This window comes from Catharus ustulatus, chromosome 16 (assembly GCF_009819885.2).
Source record: "Catharus ustulatus isolate bCatUst1 chromosome 16, bCatUst1.pri.v2, whole genome shotgun sequence".
Taxonomy (NCBI): Eukaryota; Metazoa; Chordata; class Aves; order Passeriformes; family Turdidae; genus Catharus; species Catharus ustulatus.
In genome coordinates, this window is record NC_046236.1 from 14,343,919 (window position 1) to 14,365,406 (window position 21,488).

The window sequence follows — 21,488 nt, forward strand, 5'->3', positions numbered from 1 at the left end:
CCGGCCCCGCCCCGCGCCGCGCCCCGGCCCCGCCACCGCCACCGCCGCGCCGGGACCGGCCCCGGGACCGCCGGCCGCGCCCGCCCCGCCCGGTACCGCGCCACCGCCGCCGCCGCCGCCGCCGGCCCAACCATGATGAAGTTTCGGTTCCGGCGGCAGGGTGCCGACCCGCACCGCGACCGCATCCGCCACGACCTCTTCGCCTTCAGCAAGGTGCGTCTGGGGCGAGCGGGGGGCGCGGCGGTGGATCCCGGGGGGCGGCGACCACCGGGAGGCACGGGGGGTACCGGGCAGGGTGCGGCGTGCGGGCAGCCCCCCGGTGGCGCGGGGCTCCGGTACCCCGGCGGGATGCTGCCCGCGGGGAGGCGAGCAGCGTGCGGGGCACCGCCCCCCGGGACTGGCTGAACCCCCGGGGGAGCCGCGCACCGGGAGCTCCCCGCTCCCGGGGAAGGGGCACGCAGAGAAAGGGCAGGGCTGCCTGGCCGGGGCACCCCGGGACGGAGTGCTGGGCCCCACCGGGAGCTCGCACCCCCGGGGATGGGTACCGGGAGCCCCGGGTGCGGGATGCGCCCCGGGGTGCGGAGCGGGGGCTGCGCTCCTCCCCGTGCAGTGCAGGGGGGCACTCCGGGAGAGGATGCGACCCCCTCACCAGCGCGACATCCCTGTCCCCTGCCCCTTTTGGGAGGGGTTCCATGGAACGCCCCGGTTCCCGGGCTCCTCCTGTCCCGTGGATTCCCCAGGCCTCGCTCACGGGCGTTTTGGGGTGACCCGTGGTCCCGCACCCTGTCTGGCTTTGGAGCATCCCTGGCTGCATCCCCCATGTGGGGCTCAGCCCCTCACCCCAATCTCCCCAGGGGTGGGATACTGGGGGGCTGGACCCCCTGTGTTAGCAGGGAGGGCTGTGCCGATGACCCCCGGGCTTGGGGTTCCCTGGCACCCCAAAGATGTGACTCTGGGGGTCCTGGGGGGACATGAGAGGTCAGCACTTGCCCCCCTCCTCCCTCAGAGTGTTCCCCCTTGCCCCTCTCGTTTGAGCTGGGAGAGACCTCCAAGCTCATCGAACAACCCTGGTGCGACCCCACAAGCCCTGGGGTGCCAGACCCTTCCCTCGGGACATCGGGCTGTGCCAGCGGGTGCCTTCCTGGGACTTGGTGCGACTTGTCCCGGAACCGCCGTGGCATTGGGACCACCCTGCTGCCCTGGCACCGGCAGTGTCCCCTGGATGTTCCCAAACCGTGTCCATCAGTCCATCGTTCGGCAGCATCCTGGCACTGCTGTGGGGTACTTGCCCAACTCACGGTGGGGATGGTGCCGTGCACCGGAGGGACCCCCGGGCTGTCCCCCAGCGGGACCGGGCTGCGAGCTGTCGGGATGTGCAGTGGTGAGGGGTCCCATCCCCAGCACAGCCCCGGCCCCCCAACTCACTGCCGGGGTGCGAGGCTCAGCCCAGCCACAGCCTCGCTGTTTTTGGGGAGCACAGTCCCACAGCCGGATCCTGCCCGAGCGAGTGCCCAGGGTGGGTTTGTGCCAGTGGGATGTCCTGGGGGGAGGCTGAGGAGAGCCCCTCTCCGGCCGTCCCAGCTCTGGGGCCGCTGGCTGCCCACCTGCCTCCCATTAACGGTTGTTTTTCCTCCCGAGCTCCAGATCTGCCTGGGATTTGCTGTAATTTGGCCGGGAGCGCGCCTTGGCCGGTCGGCGCTGCCTGCCGGATGCGGCCCCGCTGCGGGCGGGAGCGGGGGCTGCGGGCGGGGGGCTGAGCCGGCTCCCCCTTTGGGATTGGGAGTGCTGGGGAACTGGGACAGCGCTTTTTGGGGAATCTTTGCCCGTGTCATCGTGTTGGTTTCTGGCCTAAAGCATCCCTGTGGTGTCCCTGCTGTCCCGGCTCCTTCCTCCAGCGCGGCGTGCATCCCTGGGGATTCAGAATGACCCTGCGTGGGTCGGCACCCACGAGCATCCACTTCCTCACCCCTTGGACGTGTTGGGAGCCGCTTGGATGGGCCGGGACTCCTTGGATGAGCGGGAGACGTTTTCACGCTCCTGAAGGTGTCCCCTGGGAGGGCAGCAGGAGCTGGGGTGACAGCGGGTGCCGCCGGCGGGTGCGGAAAGCCGCCCCGCTGCGCCTCTCGGATGCCCCAGACAAAGGGAGCAGGTCAGGATCCGGCCAGTCTGGCTCCGGCGGCCTCCGTATCGTCTGATCGCGCCGTGGCTGCTCAGCCGAGCTGCCCTCGGGAGCCCTGCGGTCCCCTCGCCGCGGGCCGGGGCGGTGGGTGCCCCCCGCGTCCCCCCGCTGCCAGGGCAGCCCCTCCCCAGCCGGCGAGCCCGGGCACGTCGGACGGCCGGGACTTCCTTGGGAAGGTGCCCGCGGGCGACACGCGGCTCCGGCGGGGACGTCCCTGGCGCTGGCGGGTCCCGCTCGCCTGGTTCTGCCGCCCGGCATCGGGGACGCCCGGTGATGTCGCAGTGGGGTCCCGCTCACCTCTTCTGGGGTGTCCTCACCTCGGGGGTTTGGAGCAGGAGGGTCCCATCCCCAAAGTGCTGGCGGGTGGTGGGACAGCTTGTTCAAGGTCAGACCTACCCCAGCCCGTGGTGTGGCTCTTGGGCTGGGTTTTGGGGTGCTGGGGGGCAACTGGATGAGGAGTGATGTCCCCCTTCCCCAAGGCCCTCCTTGGTGGCACTAGGGGACACAGCAGCATCATCGTGATCCCCCGTCGCAGGGGTGATGCTCAGGCTGGTGCGGGATCGGAGCTTTGGGTGTGAGGGGGGCCTGTGGAAGGTTTGGGGGTGTCAGAGGTGGGGGGTCCCGCTCTGACCTGCCTGTCCCCATGGCAGACGGTGGAGCACGGCTTCCCCAGCCAGCCCAGCGCCCTGGCCTACGACCCCGTCCTGCGTGTGATGGCCATCGGCACCAAGGCGGGAGCCGTCAAGCTGTATCCTTTTCCTCCCCCATGAGCAGGAGGTAAGGACCTCCGGGACCCTCCTGCACTCACTCCTCTGCCTGTCCCCATCCCGGAGAATGCTTGGAGACGTGGCCGTGCTGCTTCTGGCCCATCCGGCAGCCCCCACTCGGCTGACGTCCATCCCTCCGTCCAGCTGTGCTGCAGCTGGGCCGGGCGGCGAGGGGGCGGCTGGAGGAAACCCCCACCTCGCCCAAAACTCCGGGAAGGAGGGGGGGGCAAAGGGGCTTGGCCATCCGTGGGGGGACATCCCAAGTGGGGGGTCCTTGCTGCTGTTGCCCCGCTTATCCCGGGGGGCTCCTGTCCATCCTGCAGGGCTGGGGGCACAGGGGGCTGCGGTGGGCGCGGAGCCCGGTCCCGGGTGGGGGGCCGAAGCGGGGGACGCCGAGCGGGGCCGGCCGGGCTTTGTTGGCGGCAGCGTGCAGGGAGACTTCAGAGGGCTGCTGGCGAGCGGCCAGGGCTGGATGCAGCCCGGGCTCGGGGGGCCCCGCGCCGCAGGAATGCGGGGTGGGGGCGCGGGGGCGGCTGCGCCCGCAGCGGGGTCGGGGTGTGGGGGGCGGCCGCACTCCCCATCCCCCAGGCCGGCGGCTCGGCTGCCTCCCGAGCACAAAGATGGCGTGTTTTGTTCTGCCGGGGCCGCCCGGGTGCCAGCCCGGCCGCGACGTCGCCGGCCGCCCCACTCGCCCGCCCGGCCCGCGGTGCTGGTCCCAGCTGAGCCCCGCTCCCGGCTCCGCGGGGATGAGGTTGCGGGGGGCTGCGATGCCCTGAACATCCTCTGCGGGGATGGTTTTGGGGTGGTACCCAGCGTGGTACCCCATGGCTCTATGGCCCCGCTCTGGCTGCTGCCGAAGTGATGCTTCTGGAGGCTGGCGGTGCCGGGGAAGCCGGGGCCGGGCGAGGCAGCAGCCGGAGCTGGCCTGACTGGCGTTACTGGTTAGTGGGGGCACCCCTGGGTGCTCCCCGGCCGGGCTGGCCGGATCTGCTTGCAGACAGCCCGGCATTGAGGGGCAGCCAGCGCCTCGGGGGTCTCTTGAGGCAGCTGGGGGTCCCCGTGCTTAGACCCCCATCCCACATGCTGGTGACACTGGTGTGCCTGAGCCACTCGCCCTGAGGGTTTTCAGCTTGTGCCACTATTTTGGGTGGGGAAAGAGCCCAGAATGAGCAAGGCATGGGTGGCATTTCCAATCCATATAGCACCGAGAGCCCTCTGCGTGCTGCCTGCTTCATTCCCATCCCCTGTTGCCTGCTTTCCCCAAAACTCCGTGGCCGTCACCTGGCTCTGCCGGCTCAGCTGTGCCTAGCACTGCCAGACAGCTCCTGCCTGTCCGGCTGGGCTGAGCTGCTGGGCTGGTTCCCTGTGCTGAGGGTGCCAGAAGGTGGCCAGGGGCAAGGACCCCCAGCACACGGCATGCCCAGATGTGGCTGCACTGGTGACACCGGGCTGGGGGGAGCAGCTGGCCGGGTCTGGGGCTGCTGGGGATGCCTGGCCGGGGTGCTGGGGATGCCTGGCTGTGATGCTCCGTGCTCTGCGCGGGTCCTGCCGCGGTTCCTGCCGAGCAGCGTCCCCGAAGGAGCCGGGACCAGTCGGGTGAGTGAGGCTGTGCCGCCGCATGCCGAACCCCACCCCGGCACTGCCGGTGGCTCCCGGCGCCTCTCGCACACCCGCCCCAGCTGTGCGTGCTGGCCGCAGCCTGACCTGGGACATCCCGGTGGGAGGTGGTTGGTGGATCCCAGCCTGACCTGCGGTGTCCCAGCTGGGGTTGCTTGGTGGATCCCAGGCTGATTCAGAGTGTCCTAGTTGGAGGTGCTTGGTGGATCCTGGATGGGGATAGTGTGCCAGGGATGCTCTGCCCTGGGGACAGGGGTGTTTGCAGGCAGAGCTGTGACCTGATGAAATTCAGAGACTCTCGAGACTGGCTGGGGAAGAGGGTGGGGGGCTCTACCCTCGTTGTTTCCTTGACGGCCCCTCCAGATATGGCGCACCAGGTGTGGAGCTGACAGGCCTGCACAAGGAGACAGCCACTGTCACCCAGCTGCACTTCCTTCCCGGCCAGGTACGTGGGTGTCCAGGTGGGGAGCCTGGCTGCATCCCCCCAGCCCAGCACCTCACACACCCCTCTGCCATCCAAACATCCCCAGGGCTGGCTCCTCTCGCTGCTGGACGACAACACGCTGCACCTGTGGGAGGTGTGCCAGAAGGAGGGCTGCTCCCACCTGGAGGAGACCCGCAGCTTCGGCCTCCCGGGACGCCCAGGGTCCGGCAGCGCTAAGTACTTGCCTGGGGGGGTCGGAGCCGCTCCCCCGCGGGGCTGCGGCCAAAGGGATGCTGCTGCCAGCTGGGAACGGCGCGTGGGAGGGATGCTGGCCAAGCTCCTCTCCCTGATGGTGTTTTCCCCACTGGGATGCTCCTCTGATCCCGAGATGCTGAGTGAAGGGGGAATAGCTCTGGAGTTTTTATGGTGCTGGCAGGGTCCGGGGGTGATTAATGGCTCTAATTGCTGTCAGCACCGAGGCTGTCCTTGTCCTCCGGAATTCAGGGAGATGGGAGTGAAGGGGTGGAGCAGAGGAGGTGTGGGGTCGCTTTGATGCTCCCCCAGACCCAACACGGTGTTGAGGCAGCCCCTGTTCCCCCCCCAGCTGCTCCCCTGGCATCACCCGGGTGACAGTGGTCCTGCCGATGGCTGCTGGTGCCATGGTCTGCCTGGGCACCGAGGGTGGTGCCGTGTACTTTGTCACCCTGCCCACCCTGACGCTGCTGGAGGACAAAACTCTCTTCCCAGATGAGATCCTGCTGAGGTGAGAGCCCTGCAGCCCCCATGCCCCATCCCCAGCACCCCCAGCCCCCCTCTGACCCCCTGTGCATGTCCCCCTGCAGTGTTCCTGATGATTACCGCTGCGGGAAGGCGCTGGGGCCCGTGGAATCCGTCCAGGAGCACCCACGCAACGGCAGCCAGCTCCTGATCGGGTACAGCCGGGGGCTGGTGGTCCTGTGGGAGCAGAGCACTCGAACTGTCCAGCATCTCTTCCTGGGGAACCAGGTACCAGGGCTGGCGTGGTGGGGTGGTGTCCCTGTGTGTGTGTCCCCATCCAAGTGCTGAGCCCCCCGTGTGCCCCTGCAGCAGCTGGAGAGCCTGGCCTGGGAGCAGAGTGGGAAGAGCATCGTCAGCTCCCACAGTGATGGTGGGTACATGGTATGGGCAGTGAGCGGCACCGGCCAGAAGACCCAGCAGCCAACCATGTCCACCATCCCCTACGGTATGAGGGTCTGGGGGGGCTCTGGGGTTGGTGGCTGATCCCTCCTCCATCCCAGTGCTACAACCACAGTGTTGGTGTCTTCATTTCAGGGCCGTTCCCTTGCAAAGCCATCAGCAAAATCCTCTGGCGAACCTGCGAGTCAGGGTAGGTGGGTGGGATGTGGGCACAGGGGGCACTTGGGGGGTGCAGGGTCTGATGGCAGCTGCTTCATCCCACCCAGGAACCCCTTCATCATCTTCAGCGGGGGGATGCCACGGGCCAGCTACGGTGACAGGCACTGTGTCAGCGTGCTGCAGGGCCAGACCCTGGCCACGCTCGACTTCACCTCCCGTGTCATTGACTTCTTCACTGTGCAGAGTGCAGAGGTGCCCGAGGGAGGTACGTCCTGCCAGGGCCACCCTGGAGATGGGTGATGGTGTGGGGGTCTCCACGTGCAGCAGCCATCTCCTCCCTCCCCAGGCTTTGAAAACCCCCGAGCCCTCGTGGTGCTGGTGGAGGAGGAGCTGGTGGCCATCGACCTACAGACGCCAGGCTGGCCCACCATCCCTGCCCCATACCTGGCACCTCTCCACTCCTCTGCCATCACCTGCTCCTGCCATGTCTCCAACGTGCCCCTCAAGCTCTGGGAGAGGATCGTCAGTGTGGGCGAGCAGCAGAGCCCCCGGCAATCCTCTGTGGTCAGTGATGGGGGCGGTGGGGAGGGGTCCTGCTGAGCCCCTTCCAGCACAGCCCAGCAGGCTTCATCCCTTCCTCCATCTGCTCTCCATCCCTCCCTCCAGGCTTGGCCCATTGATGGGGGAAAGAACCTGGCCCAGGAGCCCACACAGAGGGGGCTTCTCCTCACCGGGTGAGTGCACTGACAGCAGGGAGGGGATCTGGAAAACCCAAAATGCGGGAGGGACACATCCACACCCATTCCTGCAGTGGGGAAGTGGGATGGGATGGTGATGACATCCACTCCCTCTTCTCGGGTGGGCTGCCCCTGCTTGTTCTGGCTGGGCATGAGTGTGTCACCCGCTGCTGTCCCCCGTTGTCCCCCCCTCTGGCACGGCGGCTGCCAGCACACAGGCAGCTCTTGTTAGCCGGGCAGATGCTGGGGCCCGGCACTGACAGGACCCCCCCACCCAGGCACGAGGACGGCACAGTGCGGTTCTGGGACGCCTCGGGGGTCTCCCTGAAGCCCCTCTACAAGCTGGGCACTGCCAACATCTTCCAGACAGACTGTGAGCACAACGACAGCCTCAACCAGGCGGGCGAGGAGGAGTGGCCTCCGTTCCGCAAGGTGAGGTCCCCTGGGCAGGGTGGCACTACCATGGACCTCAGCACCCTCCCAGCTCTGCCAGCGCTGGAGGGGGCAAATCCAGAGCTGGGCACGGGGGATGCACCTGCTGGAGCCATCCCGGCTGTGCCCCGGGGACGTGTCCCCCCGCTCGGGGCACAGCTGTGGTGTGACGCACTGTGGGGACACAAGGGACGCTTGTTCCATGGGCCCCATCCCGTGGGTCTGCCCCAGCATGGGGGAAAGAGCTGGGGGGTGTGTGGGGCCAGACTTCTCCTGGGCGTGATGCCCAGAGTGTGCCGTGTGCCACAGCTGGTGGAGGGATGTGGGGGCGCAGGGGGGGCTGCCCCACAGCTGTGTGCAGGGTCCTGGCTGTCCCTTCAGCTGTCCCCTCCCGCAGGTGGGCTGCTTTGATCCCTACAGCGATGACCCGCGCCTGGGCGTGCAGAAGATCGCGCTCTGCAAGTACACGGCCAAGATGGTGGTGGCTGGCACGGCGGGGCAGGTGAGGTGACAAGGACAGAGCAGGGGCTGCTGAGCACCTCTCGGCTCACCCACACCATGAGGGGGGCTACAAACCCTGCAGACCCTCATGGGGGTCCTTGCTGGGCTCCTGCTCTGGGTTTAGCCCCCGGTGTGCAGCAGGCTGGCTGTCTGGTGGGATCCAGTGTCCCCCTGTCTGTGCTGTCCCTGCAGGTGCTGGTGATGGAGCTGAGCGATGAGAAGTCAGAGCATGCAGTCAGCGTGGCCACCGTGGACCTGCTGCAGGACCGCGAGGGCTTCACCTGGAAGGGCCACGACCGGCTGGCCCCCCGGAACGGGCCCCTCCATTTCCCCCCTGGCTTCCAGCCCAGCGTGCTGGTGCAGTGCGTGCCCCCCGCCGCCGTCACCGCCGTCACCCTCCACTCCGAGTGGAACCTCGTGGCCTTCGGGACCAGCCACGGCTTTGGACTCTTCGACTACTACCGGCGCAACCCCGTGCTGGCCAGGTATGGGGGGACCTCGGTGCCGGGCACCCCTGGAGTGCCGTGGTGGGTGCTGAGCAGCGTGGGTGCCCGCAGGTGTACGCTGCACCCCAACGACTCGCTGGCCATGGAGGGGCCCCTGTCCCGCGTGAAGTCCCTCAAGAAGTCCCTCCGTCAGTCCTTCCGCCGCATCCGCAAGAGCCGCGTGTCGGGCAAGAAGAGGCTCAACGCCAGCAGCCCCTCCAGCAAGGTGGGCTGGGAACGGGGGCCACCGTGGCAGCTCCTGTCCCCACCGAGCAGGGACCGACCCGTGTCCCCTCCCCAGGTGCAGGAGGCCAACGCGCAGCTGGCGGAGCAGGCGGGGCCCCCCGAGGTGGAGATGACGCCGGTGCAGCGGCGGATCGAGCCTCGCTCGGCCGATGATTCGCTCTCGGGGGTCGTGCGGTGCCTCTACTTTGCCGACACCTTCCTCCGTGATGGTGAGACCCTCCCTCCCTGCCCGGGAAAAGCCCCCAAGCTGGGTCAGTGGGGAGGGGGCTCTGACACTGCTGCACCCCCACAGCCGCCCACCACGGCCCCACGATGTGGGCAGGGACCAACTCCGGGTCGGTGTTCGCCTACGCCCTGGAGGTGCCGTCGCAGGAGAAGTTCTCGGAGCGGGCGGTGGAGGCGGTGCTGGGGAAGGAGATCCAGCTGATGCACCGGGCGCCGGTGGTGGCCATTGCGGTGCTGGACGGGCGGGGGAACCCCCTGCCCGAGCCCTACGAGGTGTCTCGGGACCTGGCCAAGGCTCCTGACATGCAGGGCAGCCACTCCATGCTCATCTCCTCTGAGGAACAGTTCAAGGTGAGTGTGGGGCTTGGTGTCCCACTGTGGTGGGGATGGGGCAAAAAATGTCCTGTGTCCTCTTTGGATGTCCTCATCATGCAGGGACTGGAGGTGACCAGTCAGGTTTTGGGGGCACTCCTGTGCCTGTTCTAGGGTGGTGAATCCAGGGGGAAGGTGCCCCCTAAACCCTGCAGGTTCCTGTTCTCCCCTGAGCCTTCCTGTTCTCCTCCTGTCGCCCCAGGTGTTCACGCTGCCCAAAGTGAGTGCCAAGACCAAGTTCAAGCTGACAGCACACGAGGGCTGCCGGGTGCGGAAGGTGGCCCTGGTGAGCCTGGCCAGCGCTGGCTCTGAGGAGCGGCTGGAAAACTGCCTGGCCTGTCTCACCAACCTGGGGGACATCCACATCTTCACCGTGCCCAGCCTGCGGCCTCAGGTCCACTACAGCTGCATCCGTAAGGAGGACATCAGCGGCATCGCCTCCTGTGTCTTCACCAAGCACGGCCAAGGTGAGGACACCAGGTGACATCGGTGTCCATGGGGTGTTGACCTCACTGCAGCTCTCTGGGGGATCCCTGAGGTTCCTTGTTGTCCCCCCTGTAGGTTTCTACCTAATTTCACCGTCTGAGTTCGAGCGCTTCTCGCTGAGTGCCAGGAATGTGACGGAGCCACTGTGCCGGCTGGAGGTCGCCCGGCTCCAGGACACCTCCTGCCTCAGGTGGGCTGTCTGGGGGGTGTGGGGGGCTTTGCTGTGGTGGAACCCCTGTACACCCACCCCATGACACTGCTTCTGGCCATAACTTCTCCCTGTTTCCTTCCAGCAACAGCTCAGCGGTGACACCGAAGCTGCCCCAGGCGAACGGCACCCACGTCCCACGCAGCTCCGAGGGCCAGCACTCCCCCTTGGACAGTGACCGTGAGTGACCACCCTGTCCCTGCACTCACAGTGTCCCACAGCCCTGCTCCAAGCCTGGCTCTGTGTCCTGGCTGTCCCCAATCCTTCCTGTCCCATGACTCTCCAGGGTCCCCTGTGGAGCACCCGGCTGCCTTCTCGCCCGGCCCCATCGACTCCCCCAACAGCAGCATGGAGAACCCGCTGGACATCACCGGGGACATCACCGTGGAGGAAGTGAAGGATTTCCTGGCGTGAGTGGGGTGGGAATGGGGTGAGCGGTGCTGAGGAGCTGTGGCAGGGCCTCCTCACCCTGCTCTGCCCCAGGTCCTCGGAGGAAGCGGAGCAGAACCTGAGGAACACCAGCGAGGACGAGGCTCGGCCCACGGGGATCCTCATCAAGTGAGGTCTGTGAGGGGCTGGTGGTCCCTGGGGCTTGTAGAGGAGGATGGGAACAAGGGGAATGCTTGTCCTGAGCCCCACCAACTCCTTCTGCCTCGCCCACAGGCATCGCCGGCCTCCCTGACCCATCTCAGTGCTCGGATTCCCGGGACGCGCGACTCGACTGGACCCCCGCGCCCCCTCCCCATGTAACGTAGACTCGCCTCCTCTCTAACATCCGCGCCGGCCGCGCCCCGGCTCCGGCACTCCCCGCACACCTCCCTGCCCGGCCGCCGGCCCTGCGCCCCCCTGGCCCCCGCGCCAGGGCCCTGGGCCACAAACTCTTCCCGGGGAAGATAAGTTCCTTTTTTATACACCGTCGAGTGTCACTGTCCCCACTGCTCCAGAGCCCCCTTCCTGGGGGATGCTGCTGCTTCCCCGGCTCCACGGGGAGGGCTGGGGTTTGTGGACCCCCCTTTGTCCCCCGGTTCTGGTCCCTTGGGGCAGTGGGGGGTCAGAAGCCCCCGGGCACGGCCCCCCCATACCCTGGTCTGTGTTTACATGCCCGGCTCCCTGCAGTTTACAGCCCCGTTCCCTGCCTGCCAGGAGGCTCTGGCTGCCACACAGGGACTGTCCCCAGGGATCCCCTGGCTCCCAGGTGGGCAGCAGAGGCCTTGAGCAGCCCGAGGAGGGGCACGGTGGGGGGTCACAGGTGGCCTTTTTCTCTTAGTGGCTTCTCCAAGGGCTATTCTCCAGGTTGGGCTCTGTGCCTGCTGCTCCTTTCTGACACTAATTCCTGCCACGGGGTGGGTTTGGGATGGGATCACGCTGTGGAATGACACACCTGGTCCGTGTTGGTGCTCGGGGAGGGCAGATGGGGCTGCCCCAAGCCCCCTCCTGCCCCAGGCTGGGCTGCCCCACCCTGGGGGTCTCACTGTGCCAAATCCCCCCTGAGCTCCGAGCCTGGCCTCGTCCTCCTGGGGGGCTGTGGTGACGCTGGCTCTGTCCCCTGGCCCACGGTGGCTGTTCCCACGGGGCTCAGCCCCTCTCCTTTTGGGGACCTGTGGCCCCCCGGGCTCTCCTGCGGTACGTGTGTGGCTGGGGGGGTTCGGGCTCTGTTGCTGCCGGCCAAGGCCGGGGCTGTAGCGTCCCTGGTAGAACCCCCCCACCCCAACCTCATTTTTTTTTTTTTTTTTTTTTGGTAAGATGAATTTAGCATTGTTTAGTTATTAAAAATACTTGTTTTTAATATTGAAAATAAAGCATTTAATATCAACTGCCCAGGCTGCAGGTGTTTGCTGAGCCTTGGAGCCAGGTGAGTGCTGGGGTTCCCCTGAGCTGCAGAGGGGCATGATCAAGGTTGGGGGTGACCCCATTTGGGAGTGAGCCAGAGCCTGGGACAGTGTCGAGGTGAGAAGTACAGCCTTTATTGATATGATCCAGATGGGCTGATCCCTGCTGAGGGTCCATCCCCCAGGACAGCAGGGACCACCTGTAAGGCCCAGGGCTGAGAGCCCCTCACCCCCCCCAGTTCTCCTTAGCAAAGCATCCTCCCACCCAAACTGGGAGTCACTCCCGTCCCCCAGTCACAGGGGGAGCTGGGCACTGCTTTGGGGCAGCAGCATCCCCAAGCAGGGCCTGACAGGGGCCCACACCACCCCCTGTGCCCCCCAGGAAGGGAAGGGGCTGAGCTGGGCCCCGTGCTGGGAGAAGGGGGGACAGAGGGACAGCCCCAGTGATCCCCACTGGCCCCAGCTCGGGGGGAGGCGGCTCCAGGCTGAGCCTGGCGTTGGCGGCAGCGCGGGGTGCCGGGCTCTGGCCGTGCCAGGGGGGCAGTGGCCGGAGCACCGGGTGCCCCCAGCCCTTAGGTGGGCGGCTTGCGGAACACGCTCCAGGCGTGGAAGCAGCGGGTGAAGGGCCAGGGCTCGTTGCCTTTCCGCACCAGGCGCAGCTTTCGGGGGTGTGTGGGGTCCTTGGAGCGCATGTGCTGGATGTACACCTGGGGCACAGCATCCAGGGTTGGGATTCCCCAGCCCAGAGCTCTGCACCTCCCAGATCAGGGCATCGAGGGGAGAAGGGAGTGCCCAAATCTTCCCCCACACAGCCCCACCATGGAGGGAGGTCTTACCTGGCACGCCTTGAGGCTCAGCTTGATCTCCACCTGGCTGGTCTGGGTGCCCACCCACATGTAGACCTGCAGAAAGGATCAGCAGCTGGGCTCAGCCCGCAGAGCCACCAGAAGATCTGGCCCAGGAGAGCCTCATGCCCCCAGCTCACCTCCCGCCCGTTGTCCAGCAGCATGATGTCATCATCAGCCAGGTCATCCTGGCAGAAATCTGAGCACTTTTCTGACACAGAGAAATAACCTTTCTCATTGGAGCATCTGCAGGGAGATGGACAGCATCAGGTATGAGTTTATTACAAGGGATGTGATGTGTTTTGGCTGGTTGTTTTCCCAAGAGGGATGGGCTCTGTGGGAGGAAGGGAAGCAGCACAGACTGGAGCATCCCCCTCCAGGCCAGTGCCCACCTGAAGAGCCTTGAGTGCTTCATGTAATCAGCATCTTCATCGTAGGGCTTCTGGCCCCCAATGCCCACCCAGAAGAAGTTTTCGGGTTCTTCTCCCTCGTTGATGACCTGAAAGGGCAGGAACAAGGCTGAGCGTGGCCTGGGTGGTCACTGTCACCCAGGTAAGGTGGCACTGAAGCCCTGCTCACCTGTTTGCTGTAGGAATCATCAAACATGTGGTTCATGATGTCCTCAGCCAGCTTGGCCTCGTCAGGGTCAGCTGCCCGGCCCACCCAGGTGTAGACAATGCCCTGGTTGTCCGTGCTCTCAAAGGGCACCTGGGGGACAGAGGAGTCAGGGCTGCCCAGGAGGGCAGGAGGGCACCCAGGCAGCCCTGAGGGTGCTCAGCCACCAGCAGTACCTTGAGGATGAAGCAGAACTCAGAGTTGAGCAGAGCAGCATCCGTGTTGATCTGGATGCACCTGGAGATGGAACCACCAAGGCACAAATCAGTGGGAGATCCATCAGCTGTGCCCACCAGCAGGAATCCCAGCTGGATGTGGCACCCCTGGGGGCACGGAGCAGCCGTGGGGCACTGACCTGGTGCACAGGGCCCCGCCGTTGGTGCGGATGTGGTACAGGCTGGGCTGGGGGGTGCTGACCCGGTCCTTCCGCTTGCCCCGGTGGATCACAAACCTCCTCTTGAAGTGCGACAGGAACTTGGGGTTCTCCTGCTGCTGGGTCATGCGCACCACCTGGACAGGGGTGCGGGTCAGAAGGGGCACAGGGACTGCCCAAACACAGCTCCAAGCCCCAGCTGCACCCTCCTGCCAGCTCCCATCTCTGCTGCTGACCCCTGCCTCAGCCTGAGGGGCAGATGGAGGATGGGGAAGAAGAGAGGCAAAGCTGGGGCACCCATGTGTCACCCCCAAACTGTGTCACCTCCAGCTTGCCGCGGAAGTGACTCTCAAACTTCTTCTGGAGGCTGAAGGTGAAGGTGAGCCAGCCCATGTTGGAGGCCTCCCGGCCCTGCCAGAAGTAGACGATGCACTGGGAGTCTTCCTCAGGCTGCTTCTCCTCCTCTTCCTCCTCACCCTCCTCTTCCCCTTTGCCTTCACCCTTCTTCTTTTTATCTTCATCCTCCTCGTACTCCACTGGCACCCAGTACCTGAGAGCAGGAACAGGAGTGATGTGAGGGATGGGAGAGCTGGGAGGACTGGGCAGGGAGGCTGGGGACAAGGTGGTCCAGCAGTCCCTAAGAGGGGACAAGCCAGGTGTCACCTGCACAGGAAGACGTAGCAGTCGTGGGTGTGGAAGTGGCCAAACTCCTCCTCGGGCAGGCGAGTGAATTTCTTGCCCTCCAGCACGAAGCCCTCCATGCCATCCAGGTCCTCGTTCCACTCCTCCATCAGCTGCTCCGCCTGTGGCCCCAAAAGCTCCGTCAGCCCCCCAGCTCCTCCGCCAGCACCCAGCCCCACGCCATGGGGGATTCACGGGGGTGCCCAGCCCTACCTCGCTGAGGGGCATGGGGGGCTGGCGGGGCAGGAAGAGCGCAGTGAGGTCGGCCTTCATCTGGTCCTTCTTCTCGGCGTCCTTGCGGACCTTGCCGGCCAGGCCGCCGTCCTGCAGCACTGTCTCGGCGTTCCGGGTGTAATCCACGCGCAGGACGTCATCCCAGTTCTTGAACTTGGACTTGAACACCTACAGCACAGAATTGTCAAGGCTGGAAAAGACCTCTGAGATCATCGAGTCCAACCTGTGACCGATCCCCATCTTGTCAAACAAGAGCACTGGGTGCCACCTCCAGTCATTCCTTGAACACTCCTGATGTTCAAGGTGTAAATTGGGGCGTAGGTAACAGACCCTGGGTACCCTCCCAGGTACCCAGCACCCATCTGAGGGGTCCATACCCTACCTGGCACTCGGTGCCCTCCAGGTTCCTGGTGACCATGGCGTGCTTGGGCCGGTGCAGCATCGTGCACAGCTCCTGGCTCAGCTTCAGCGCCGCCGCCCGCACCAGCCGCGACGACTTCCTCCCGATCCAGATGAAGACATCAGACCAGCAGTCCAGGATGTACACGCTCTTGGTGTCCAGCAGGCTCTGCAGCTGAGGGCACCCCAGGGAAGAGGGGGTCAGGCACCTGCAGGTGTTCCCAGCTGGAAAACACCCTGCCTGCTCCCAGCAGAGCAGAGCATCCCCAGCCAGGCGCTGCTGGCTGAACCTCCCTCTCCCAGGGCACAGCTGCAGGCAGAGGGGCATGAAACCAGTCTCACTGGTCAGACTGGGAGAACCTCCCCGCCCCATCCTACCAGGCGCATCTCTGGCATCAGATCAGCCTTCAGCCTCTTCTTGTGCTCCACGGAGAGCTTGTAGTTGATCTGGGGAAGCTCCAGGTAGCCCAGACCGAGGCCAACCTGCAGAGGGGATGGGGACAGAGGTGAGTGAGGATCCCAGAAGGGCTGGTGGCCCTGTGGATGCAGTTTCTCACCTTGTACAGCTTGGGCTTGTGGGGCTGGAAGTCATCAGGGACACAGGGTCGGATCTCCTCGGGCTGTCCCCCCAGCACGTCCCAGAATTCGGGGGTCTCCTGGCCCTGGGTGAGCAGTGTGATCTCGGCCTTGCCCTTGCGCTCGTTCTTGTTGATCTTCTCGGCGAAGAGCCTGCAGTAGGAGCAGGTGAGATGGCAGCTGGGCTCCCCACACCCCCAGCACCCCCACCAGCCCTACCTGGCCTTGGTGGTGCTGCTCAGCGTGGCCTGGCTCCCACGCCACACCAGGAGCTCGAGGCCATGGTCCAGGAGGAAAACAAACCTGGTGGAGAGAGGTGAGAGGAGTCAGGAGAGAATAAGGTGTGCAGAGCACCCTCCCCATCCTGGTGATCCCTGCAGGGCACCAAGTGGGGTTTGAACCCATATTCTGGTAGAAAGGTGCTGGCATAGCCCATGTGCACCACAGAACTGCAGCTATAATGTCTCAGGTAGACCCTGCTGAACCTTCTGCAAGGACCCTCTGTCCCCTGGCTGCTCACCGCGGGTCCAGCGATGTCCCTTTCAGTGCCACCGGCTCCAGCTTGACATTCTTCTTCCCATAGACACGGTAGAGCCTGGGGAAGGGACAGCCATGGTGGGACATGGGAGGGAGGGAGCTGTGCCTGCCCCACACATCCCCCCAGCCCCTGTCCCCAGCTGTACCTGGTGACATACTGCGTGTCCTCAACCGTGAAGAAACCGCTGGCCGTGCCACCCTCGATGTAGGAGATGTCATTGTCAAAGACCTGGGGGAAAGGAGGGGGTGAGGGTGGGACAGGAGGGGTCAGGGGCTACAGGGAAGCTGGGGGCTGGCCTGACCTGAAGGAACTCTTCGCTTTCATCCCCCATCTCCTCGCGGATGCTGCGGCACTCCGCCCCCAGGTAGTTGCGGAGGTTGACGGCGTGGATGGCAGAACAGGCCTTCTTGTCCAGCGTGGCCTCCTGCCCGATCCAGTAGTAGATCTCCCAGTTCAGGGAACCATTCTCATCCAGGAAGGTCTGGGAAGGACAAGGATGTGAGATGGGATGGCTGAAGCTCCAGGCAGGGGATGTGGGGGACCCTTGGATACCTTGAGCACAATGTAGCAGTCAGCTTCGTAGAACTTGCCGTGGAAAGCCTCGTCCACCAGCGTGGGCACAAAGTTCTCGATCTGCCAGACACAGAGGCCAGGCAGCTGCCCCACATCCTCACTGAAGAACTCTGAGTAGTCCAGCTGGGGCTTCTCCAGGCCCTGGTCCCAGCGCCGCGTCTTCAGGTCTGGCGCCTTCGCCTCCCCACTCTCCTGTGGGATGGAAACAGCTCAGATTAGGAACACCAGAACCCTGCTGGCACCCAGGGTAGGCCAGGGACATTGTGATGCCCTCAGGGCCTCTCTCCCACCCCAGACTCTACCTCTATCTTCTTATTCTTCTCCTGGGCCACATCTGACATCCCCTTCAGCACCTGCTTGGCTTGGTCATCCTGGGCAGAGTCCTTGCGCCGCCGGAGCCGCATCTTGCGGGCCAGGGGGTCCTTGGTGCTGCTCCCTGGGGACACGGGGACAGGGTGAGAGGCAGCCACGCCGCCTGTGGGGCACCCCGTGGAGCAGGGCTCATTTCCCAGCCTCTCCCAGGGCCGTGCCAAGGCAGGGAATGCGTGCCCCCATCCCCACACACGTACCTGCGGCAGCGGCGGCGACGGTGGCGGGGGAGGCTCCGGCCAGGCGGAGCTGGTTCTGCAGGGAGAAGTCGATGTTGTACCACTCTGAGGATCGATCCGCCGGCTTCGGGGGCATCACCAGGCTGGGGTTCTCACGCACGTCCAGGATCTGCCAAGCAGGGCACAGAGAGCTCGGTGAAGTACACACTCACAGGGACATTTCAGAGCGTGGCATGGGATGGAGATCTCCAGAGCACTCCAGGTGAGATGAGGGGATGTGGAAGGAGCCCTGAATCCATGGCCAGGTGTTGGCCCTGAGCTCCCCTCGCCTCACCCAGCCCACCCTCCAGCCCTGGGGTCCTAGGGAGGTGCTGGGGCTGTGGTGGAGCCAGCCCAAGGCAGAGAGGTTCTGGGTGCCCACCTCCACATCTGTCAGGAAGTGGATGGCCTCTGGCAGTGTCACCAGGCGGTTCTTGTTCAGCACCAACTTCCTCAGCTTGGAGCACCTGTGGGACAGTGGTGCTGGTGACAGGCCAGCCCAAGGTGACCTGTGACCACACCTCTGTGTTCCCTCTTGGGGACACAGCAGATCCAGCTGTGTGTTCCTCACCTGCACAGGCTCTCAGGGATGAGCTCCAGGTTGTTGTTGGCTGCCATGAACTCCTCAAGGTTGGTGAGCTTGCCAATGCCTGAGGGGATCCCATCAAAATCCAGCTTGTTGGAGTTCAGGTATATCTTCTTCAGCTTGGTCAGCTTACAGATGGCCGACTGGGGAAGGGGGAGACGGTGGGGTGAGGGAGAACCATGGAAACATGAGCAGGGATGGCACACAAGGGCAGGGACATACAGGCAAGGAGGTGAGCTGGTTGCGGGACAGGTTGAGGGTCTCCAGCTGGGTCCACTGGTCGATGCAGAGGGACAGCTCTGTGATCTGGTTACTGCTGAGGTTGAGGCGCCGCAGGCTGCCCAGGGTGTAGAGACACTCAGGGACACGGCTGAGGTCATTGCAGGACAGGTCCACATCTGGGCAAAGACACAACGGGGTGACACCACCAGCCAGATCAACATGGGGCTGGGAGAGCCCCTGGAGGGCTCTGTGGGGCTGGGTGGCCTGGCCCTACCTGCCAGGTTGACCAAGCTCTCAAGGCTGGTGGGCAGGTTGCTCTGCGTGCGCTGGGTGTTGCGGAGGTGCAGGGTCTGCAGGGCTGTCATGGCTGGGAGCTGCCTGCAAACCAGGGAGAGCCACAGGGCAGAGAGAGTGTCAGGATGGAGCAGGAACCTCAGTGCCAGCCCTGCCAGCCCGGGGAGCGGGGCTGTACCGGAGCTGTGCGTGCAGCAGGGGGTTGTTGTTGAGGATGAGGGTCTGCAGGTGCACCAGGCGCCTCATCTGTGGGGGGAGGCTCTCCAGCTTGTTGTCACTCAGGTCCAGGTAGAGCAGGTCTGTCAGGTTGATGAAGAGCTGGTTGGGGATGGTGTCGATGCTGCAGGGATATTGGGAAATTCAGGACTGCCTCGGATCTGCACCAGCCCTGGCTCTCCCTCGAGGAGGGGCAGGGAGCAGGACCCAGAGCAAAGTGTGACCAACAGAAGTGGCCATGGCCAGGAGGGGGAGAGTGTCACCCTAGCCAGGACCTACCTGTTGTGGCCAAGGTTAAGGACCAGCATGTTCTTGGCATTCTCCAGCTCCCTGGGACACTCTGTGAGCTGGTTGTAGCTCAGGTCCTGGGAAAATAGGAGCACAAAGCAGCGGTTACCCTCTGCCCCACAGCCAAACCTGAGCACTGGGGGGTATCTCCAGGGGCACAGCAGGAGCTGGAACCCAGGGAACCCATCCATGGCATCAGCCTTTAAAGGAGGCATTGCCAGAGGGTCATCCTGCTGACAGCCAGCTTCCCTGGAGCTCAGCCTTGGGCTTGGGACTGGTGCTCCCAAGGAGCCACCAAGGTGCAAGAATGGGATCCAAGAGTCTGAGCTGGCTCCTGCATCAGCTGAGGAGACTCTGCACCCACCAGCACTGAGAGGTCATCCAGCTGGAAGATGTCATCAGGCACTCCTGAGTTCTTCAGGCTGTTTGCACGAGCCACAATTGCCTGCAAAGGGGAGAGAGGCAGGGATGCAGCTGCCTGCTGAGCCCCCAGGATGCCCAGGTATGATCCTCGTGTGCCCTCAGATCCCAGAGGTGCCTGGGGACCCCTGAGGCAGGAGGGGACACTCACCCGGAGGCAGGGCAGGCCAGAGAGCTCTCCATGGAGCGTGGTGAGGCTGTTGTGACTCACGGAGAGGTGTTCCTGCAGGGAAGCCCCAGACAAGCCCCAGTGAGCAGAGAGAGGAGCTGAGGCTGTGCAGGGCAAGGGTTGGGCCCTCACACTGATGTGGAGGCTCCTCCATCCCAGGAGAGTTGGGGATTTGTGAAGCCCTGTCACACACAGGGCTGCTGGGACACTCCCAGTTTCAAACTGGTTGGTTGGCCCAGCGTGCCTGTGCTGCCTCCACACCCCTCATTCCCTGGGGTAGCCCTGGCTGGACACCCCAGCCCTGCTGTAGGGTTTGGGGTGCTCTGGGATGCCACTGAGCTGACCCACACAGTCCCTGTGCAAACAGATCCCAGTCCTTGGGAACGCCTCTCACTGGAAACGGGCAGACGTGGGCACTGCTGGGAACGAGGAGTTTCCCTGGGGAAATGTTTTCCTCTGAGCATCACCAGCCCTGGCTGTTGCCTGCTCAGGAACACAAGGAATTGGCAGGCTGTGGGCGGGATACCAGGATTTTATTTTCTTTCAGTCTTGCTGTGGCCCCCGAGCACCTGGCAGGGCTGGCAGGAGCGAGGCTCCGAGCGGCAGGGAGGGATTCCCTGCACCTGGCACAGGGACTGGCACTTCTGGTGGCTTTTAAAGCCCTGAGTTTGTCTGACACTGACAGGATGAGGTCCCTGATGTGCTGTGGGCAGCACCAAAGCCAAGCTGAGCCACGACTCCACCAAGGGCCTGGTGGAGAAACCCGAGAAACAAAGTCAGGCAGCTGCCAGCTCCTGCTCTATATATACTTTGGCAAAGGAGAAGGTAAAAAAGCCCCCAAAACCTTGATCCTCTCCATTGCAACCATCACCTTTCCCTACTACCACAGGGCAGAGGATCTAAGCATGGCTTTTAATCTGGTTTTCTAGGGAAACAAGGTGAAACCGAGTGCAAGCCCATCACAACCCCACTCCTGACAGCTCCTGCATCTCATTTCAACCACACACTGTAACTCAGTGCTATTATTAGACACCGAAGCATCTGCTGCTGAGCCACGAGGCTGGCAAGGATCAGGCTCCCATCGGATCCCAGGGGGACAGGGGAGCCCCATTCCATCCCAAACGTGGGGCTCACCAGCTTCTGGAGGGCAGCGAGCTCCTCGGGCAGGTAACAGAGCCCCGTGCGGTTCAGCTTCAGCCAGCGCAGGCTTGTCATCGCCTTCACATGCTCAGGGAAGTATCCGCCCTGGAGAGGAGGAGGAGGGTGAGGAAAACACCTGTCCCATGGGATTAGGATCTGGGGACCTCAGTCTGACTGATGCTCTGTGGTCATGGGAGGTTTGGTAGTGAGGAGTCCTATGGGACTGGGAACTGTGGGGTCGTGGTGGCCCAGTCCTAAGGGACTGGGAGCTGTGGGGATTGGGATTACCCAATAAAATTATCCCAGTCCCATAAAACTGGGAACTAGAGGGCTGGATCACCCAATAAAATTATCCCAGTCCTATAAAACTGGGAACTAGGGGACTGGGAGCTGGCAGACAGGGATCAATCATTCCTAGGGGACTGGGAGGCCATGGAGACCCAGTCCTATGGGACTGGGAACTGGAATTACCCAGTCTATGGAACTGGGAGCTGGGATCGCCCAATCACTCCTATGGGACAGGGAGCAGGAGGCTCGAGGATTCCCCTGCCTCTCTAGGGATGGGGTTTCTCAACCATAGAGGCTTGATGGTGGTCAGGGATCGCTCTCCCCGCAATTCCCAGGGATCGGGACCGCCCCCGGTCACCCACCATGGGCGGGGCCCGAGTTGGGATTCCCCCGCCCGGGAAGCCGAGCCGGGCCTGACAACCCCGCGGGGCCCAGGCCCGCAGGAGCCCTGTGTGCCGGGCTGTCCCCCTCTCCCGCTCCCCCGCACCTTGAAGTCGTTGCCGCTGAGATCGACGCCGCGGACGAAGGGCAGGACGCCGGTGGCCGCCATGGCGGAAGGGCGGGGGGACCCTGCGGCGGCACCGCGCCCTGGCACGCCCCG

General features: G+C 64.5%; 2 protein-coding genes across 3 annotated transcripts; one reads left to right on the top strand and one right to left on the bottom strand.

Annotated features, from left to right (window-relative positions):
- The first annotated feature begins 91 nt into the window (after positions 1–91).
- On the top strand, positions 92–11,769 carry LLGL1 (LLGL scribble cell polarity complex component 1). Of its 2 annotated transcripts, none has more exons than XM_033074070.2 (23): positions 92–213; positions 2,830–2,927; positions 4,927–5,008; positions 5,094–5,224; positions 5,592–5,750; positions 5,830–5,992; positions 6,074–6,209; positions 6,299–6,353; positions 6,430–6,587; positions 6,669–6,886; positions 6,989–7,056; positions 7,338–7,491; positions 7,889–7,993; positions 8,185–8,477; positions 8,550–8,703; positions 8,779–8,932; positions 9,016–9,299; positions 9,523–9,787; positions 9,882–9,996; positions 10,100–10,194; positions 10,301–10,424; positions 10,498–10,577; positions 10,678–11,769. In XM_033074070.2, the coding sequence occupies exons 1-22, from the start codon at positions 133–135 to the stop codon at positions 10,574–10,576; spliced, it is 3,171 nt and encodes a 1,056-aa protein (XP_032929961.1). In that variant the 5' UTR covers positions 92–132; the 3' UTR covers position 10,577; positions 10,678–11,769. The 2 variants fall into 2 exon arrangements, with proteins under 2 accessions (XP_032929961.1, XP_032929962.1); XM_033074071.2 differs by having other exon boundaries at positions 5,094–5,209.
- A 187-nt stretch (positions 11,770–11,956) lies between these two features.
- Positions 11,957–21,488, bottom strand: FLII (FLII actin remodeling protein). The gene is made up of 30 exons (XM_033074069.1): positions 21,375–21,488; positions 20,594–20,704; positions 19,442–19,513; positions 19,235–19,315; positions 18,862–18,947; positions 18,545–18,706; positions 18,347–18,450; positions 18,073–18,248; positions 17,836–17,993; positions 17,647–17,731; positions 17,247–17,394; positions 16,980–17,113; positions 16,657–16,869; positions 16,406–16,585; positions 16,250–16,332; positions 16,087–16,161; positions 15,786–15,869; positions 15,548–15,719; positions 15,369–15,473; positions 14,974–15,165; positions 14,571–14,759; positions 14,340–14,479; positions 14,001–14,226; positions 13,659–13,813; positions 13,480–13,540; positions 13,268–13,396; positions 13,081–13,187; positions 12,829–12,934; positions 12,680–12,745; positions 11,957–12,550 (listed from the first exon to the last, which is right to left on the bottom strand). Exons 1-30 carry the CDS (start codon positions 21,435–21,437, stop codon positions 12,416–12,418), a joined length of 3,798 nt encoding a protein of 1,265 aa, XP_032929960.1. The 5' UTR covers positions 21,438–21,488; the 3' UTR covers positions 11,957–12,415.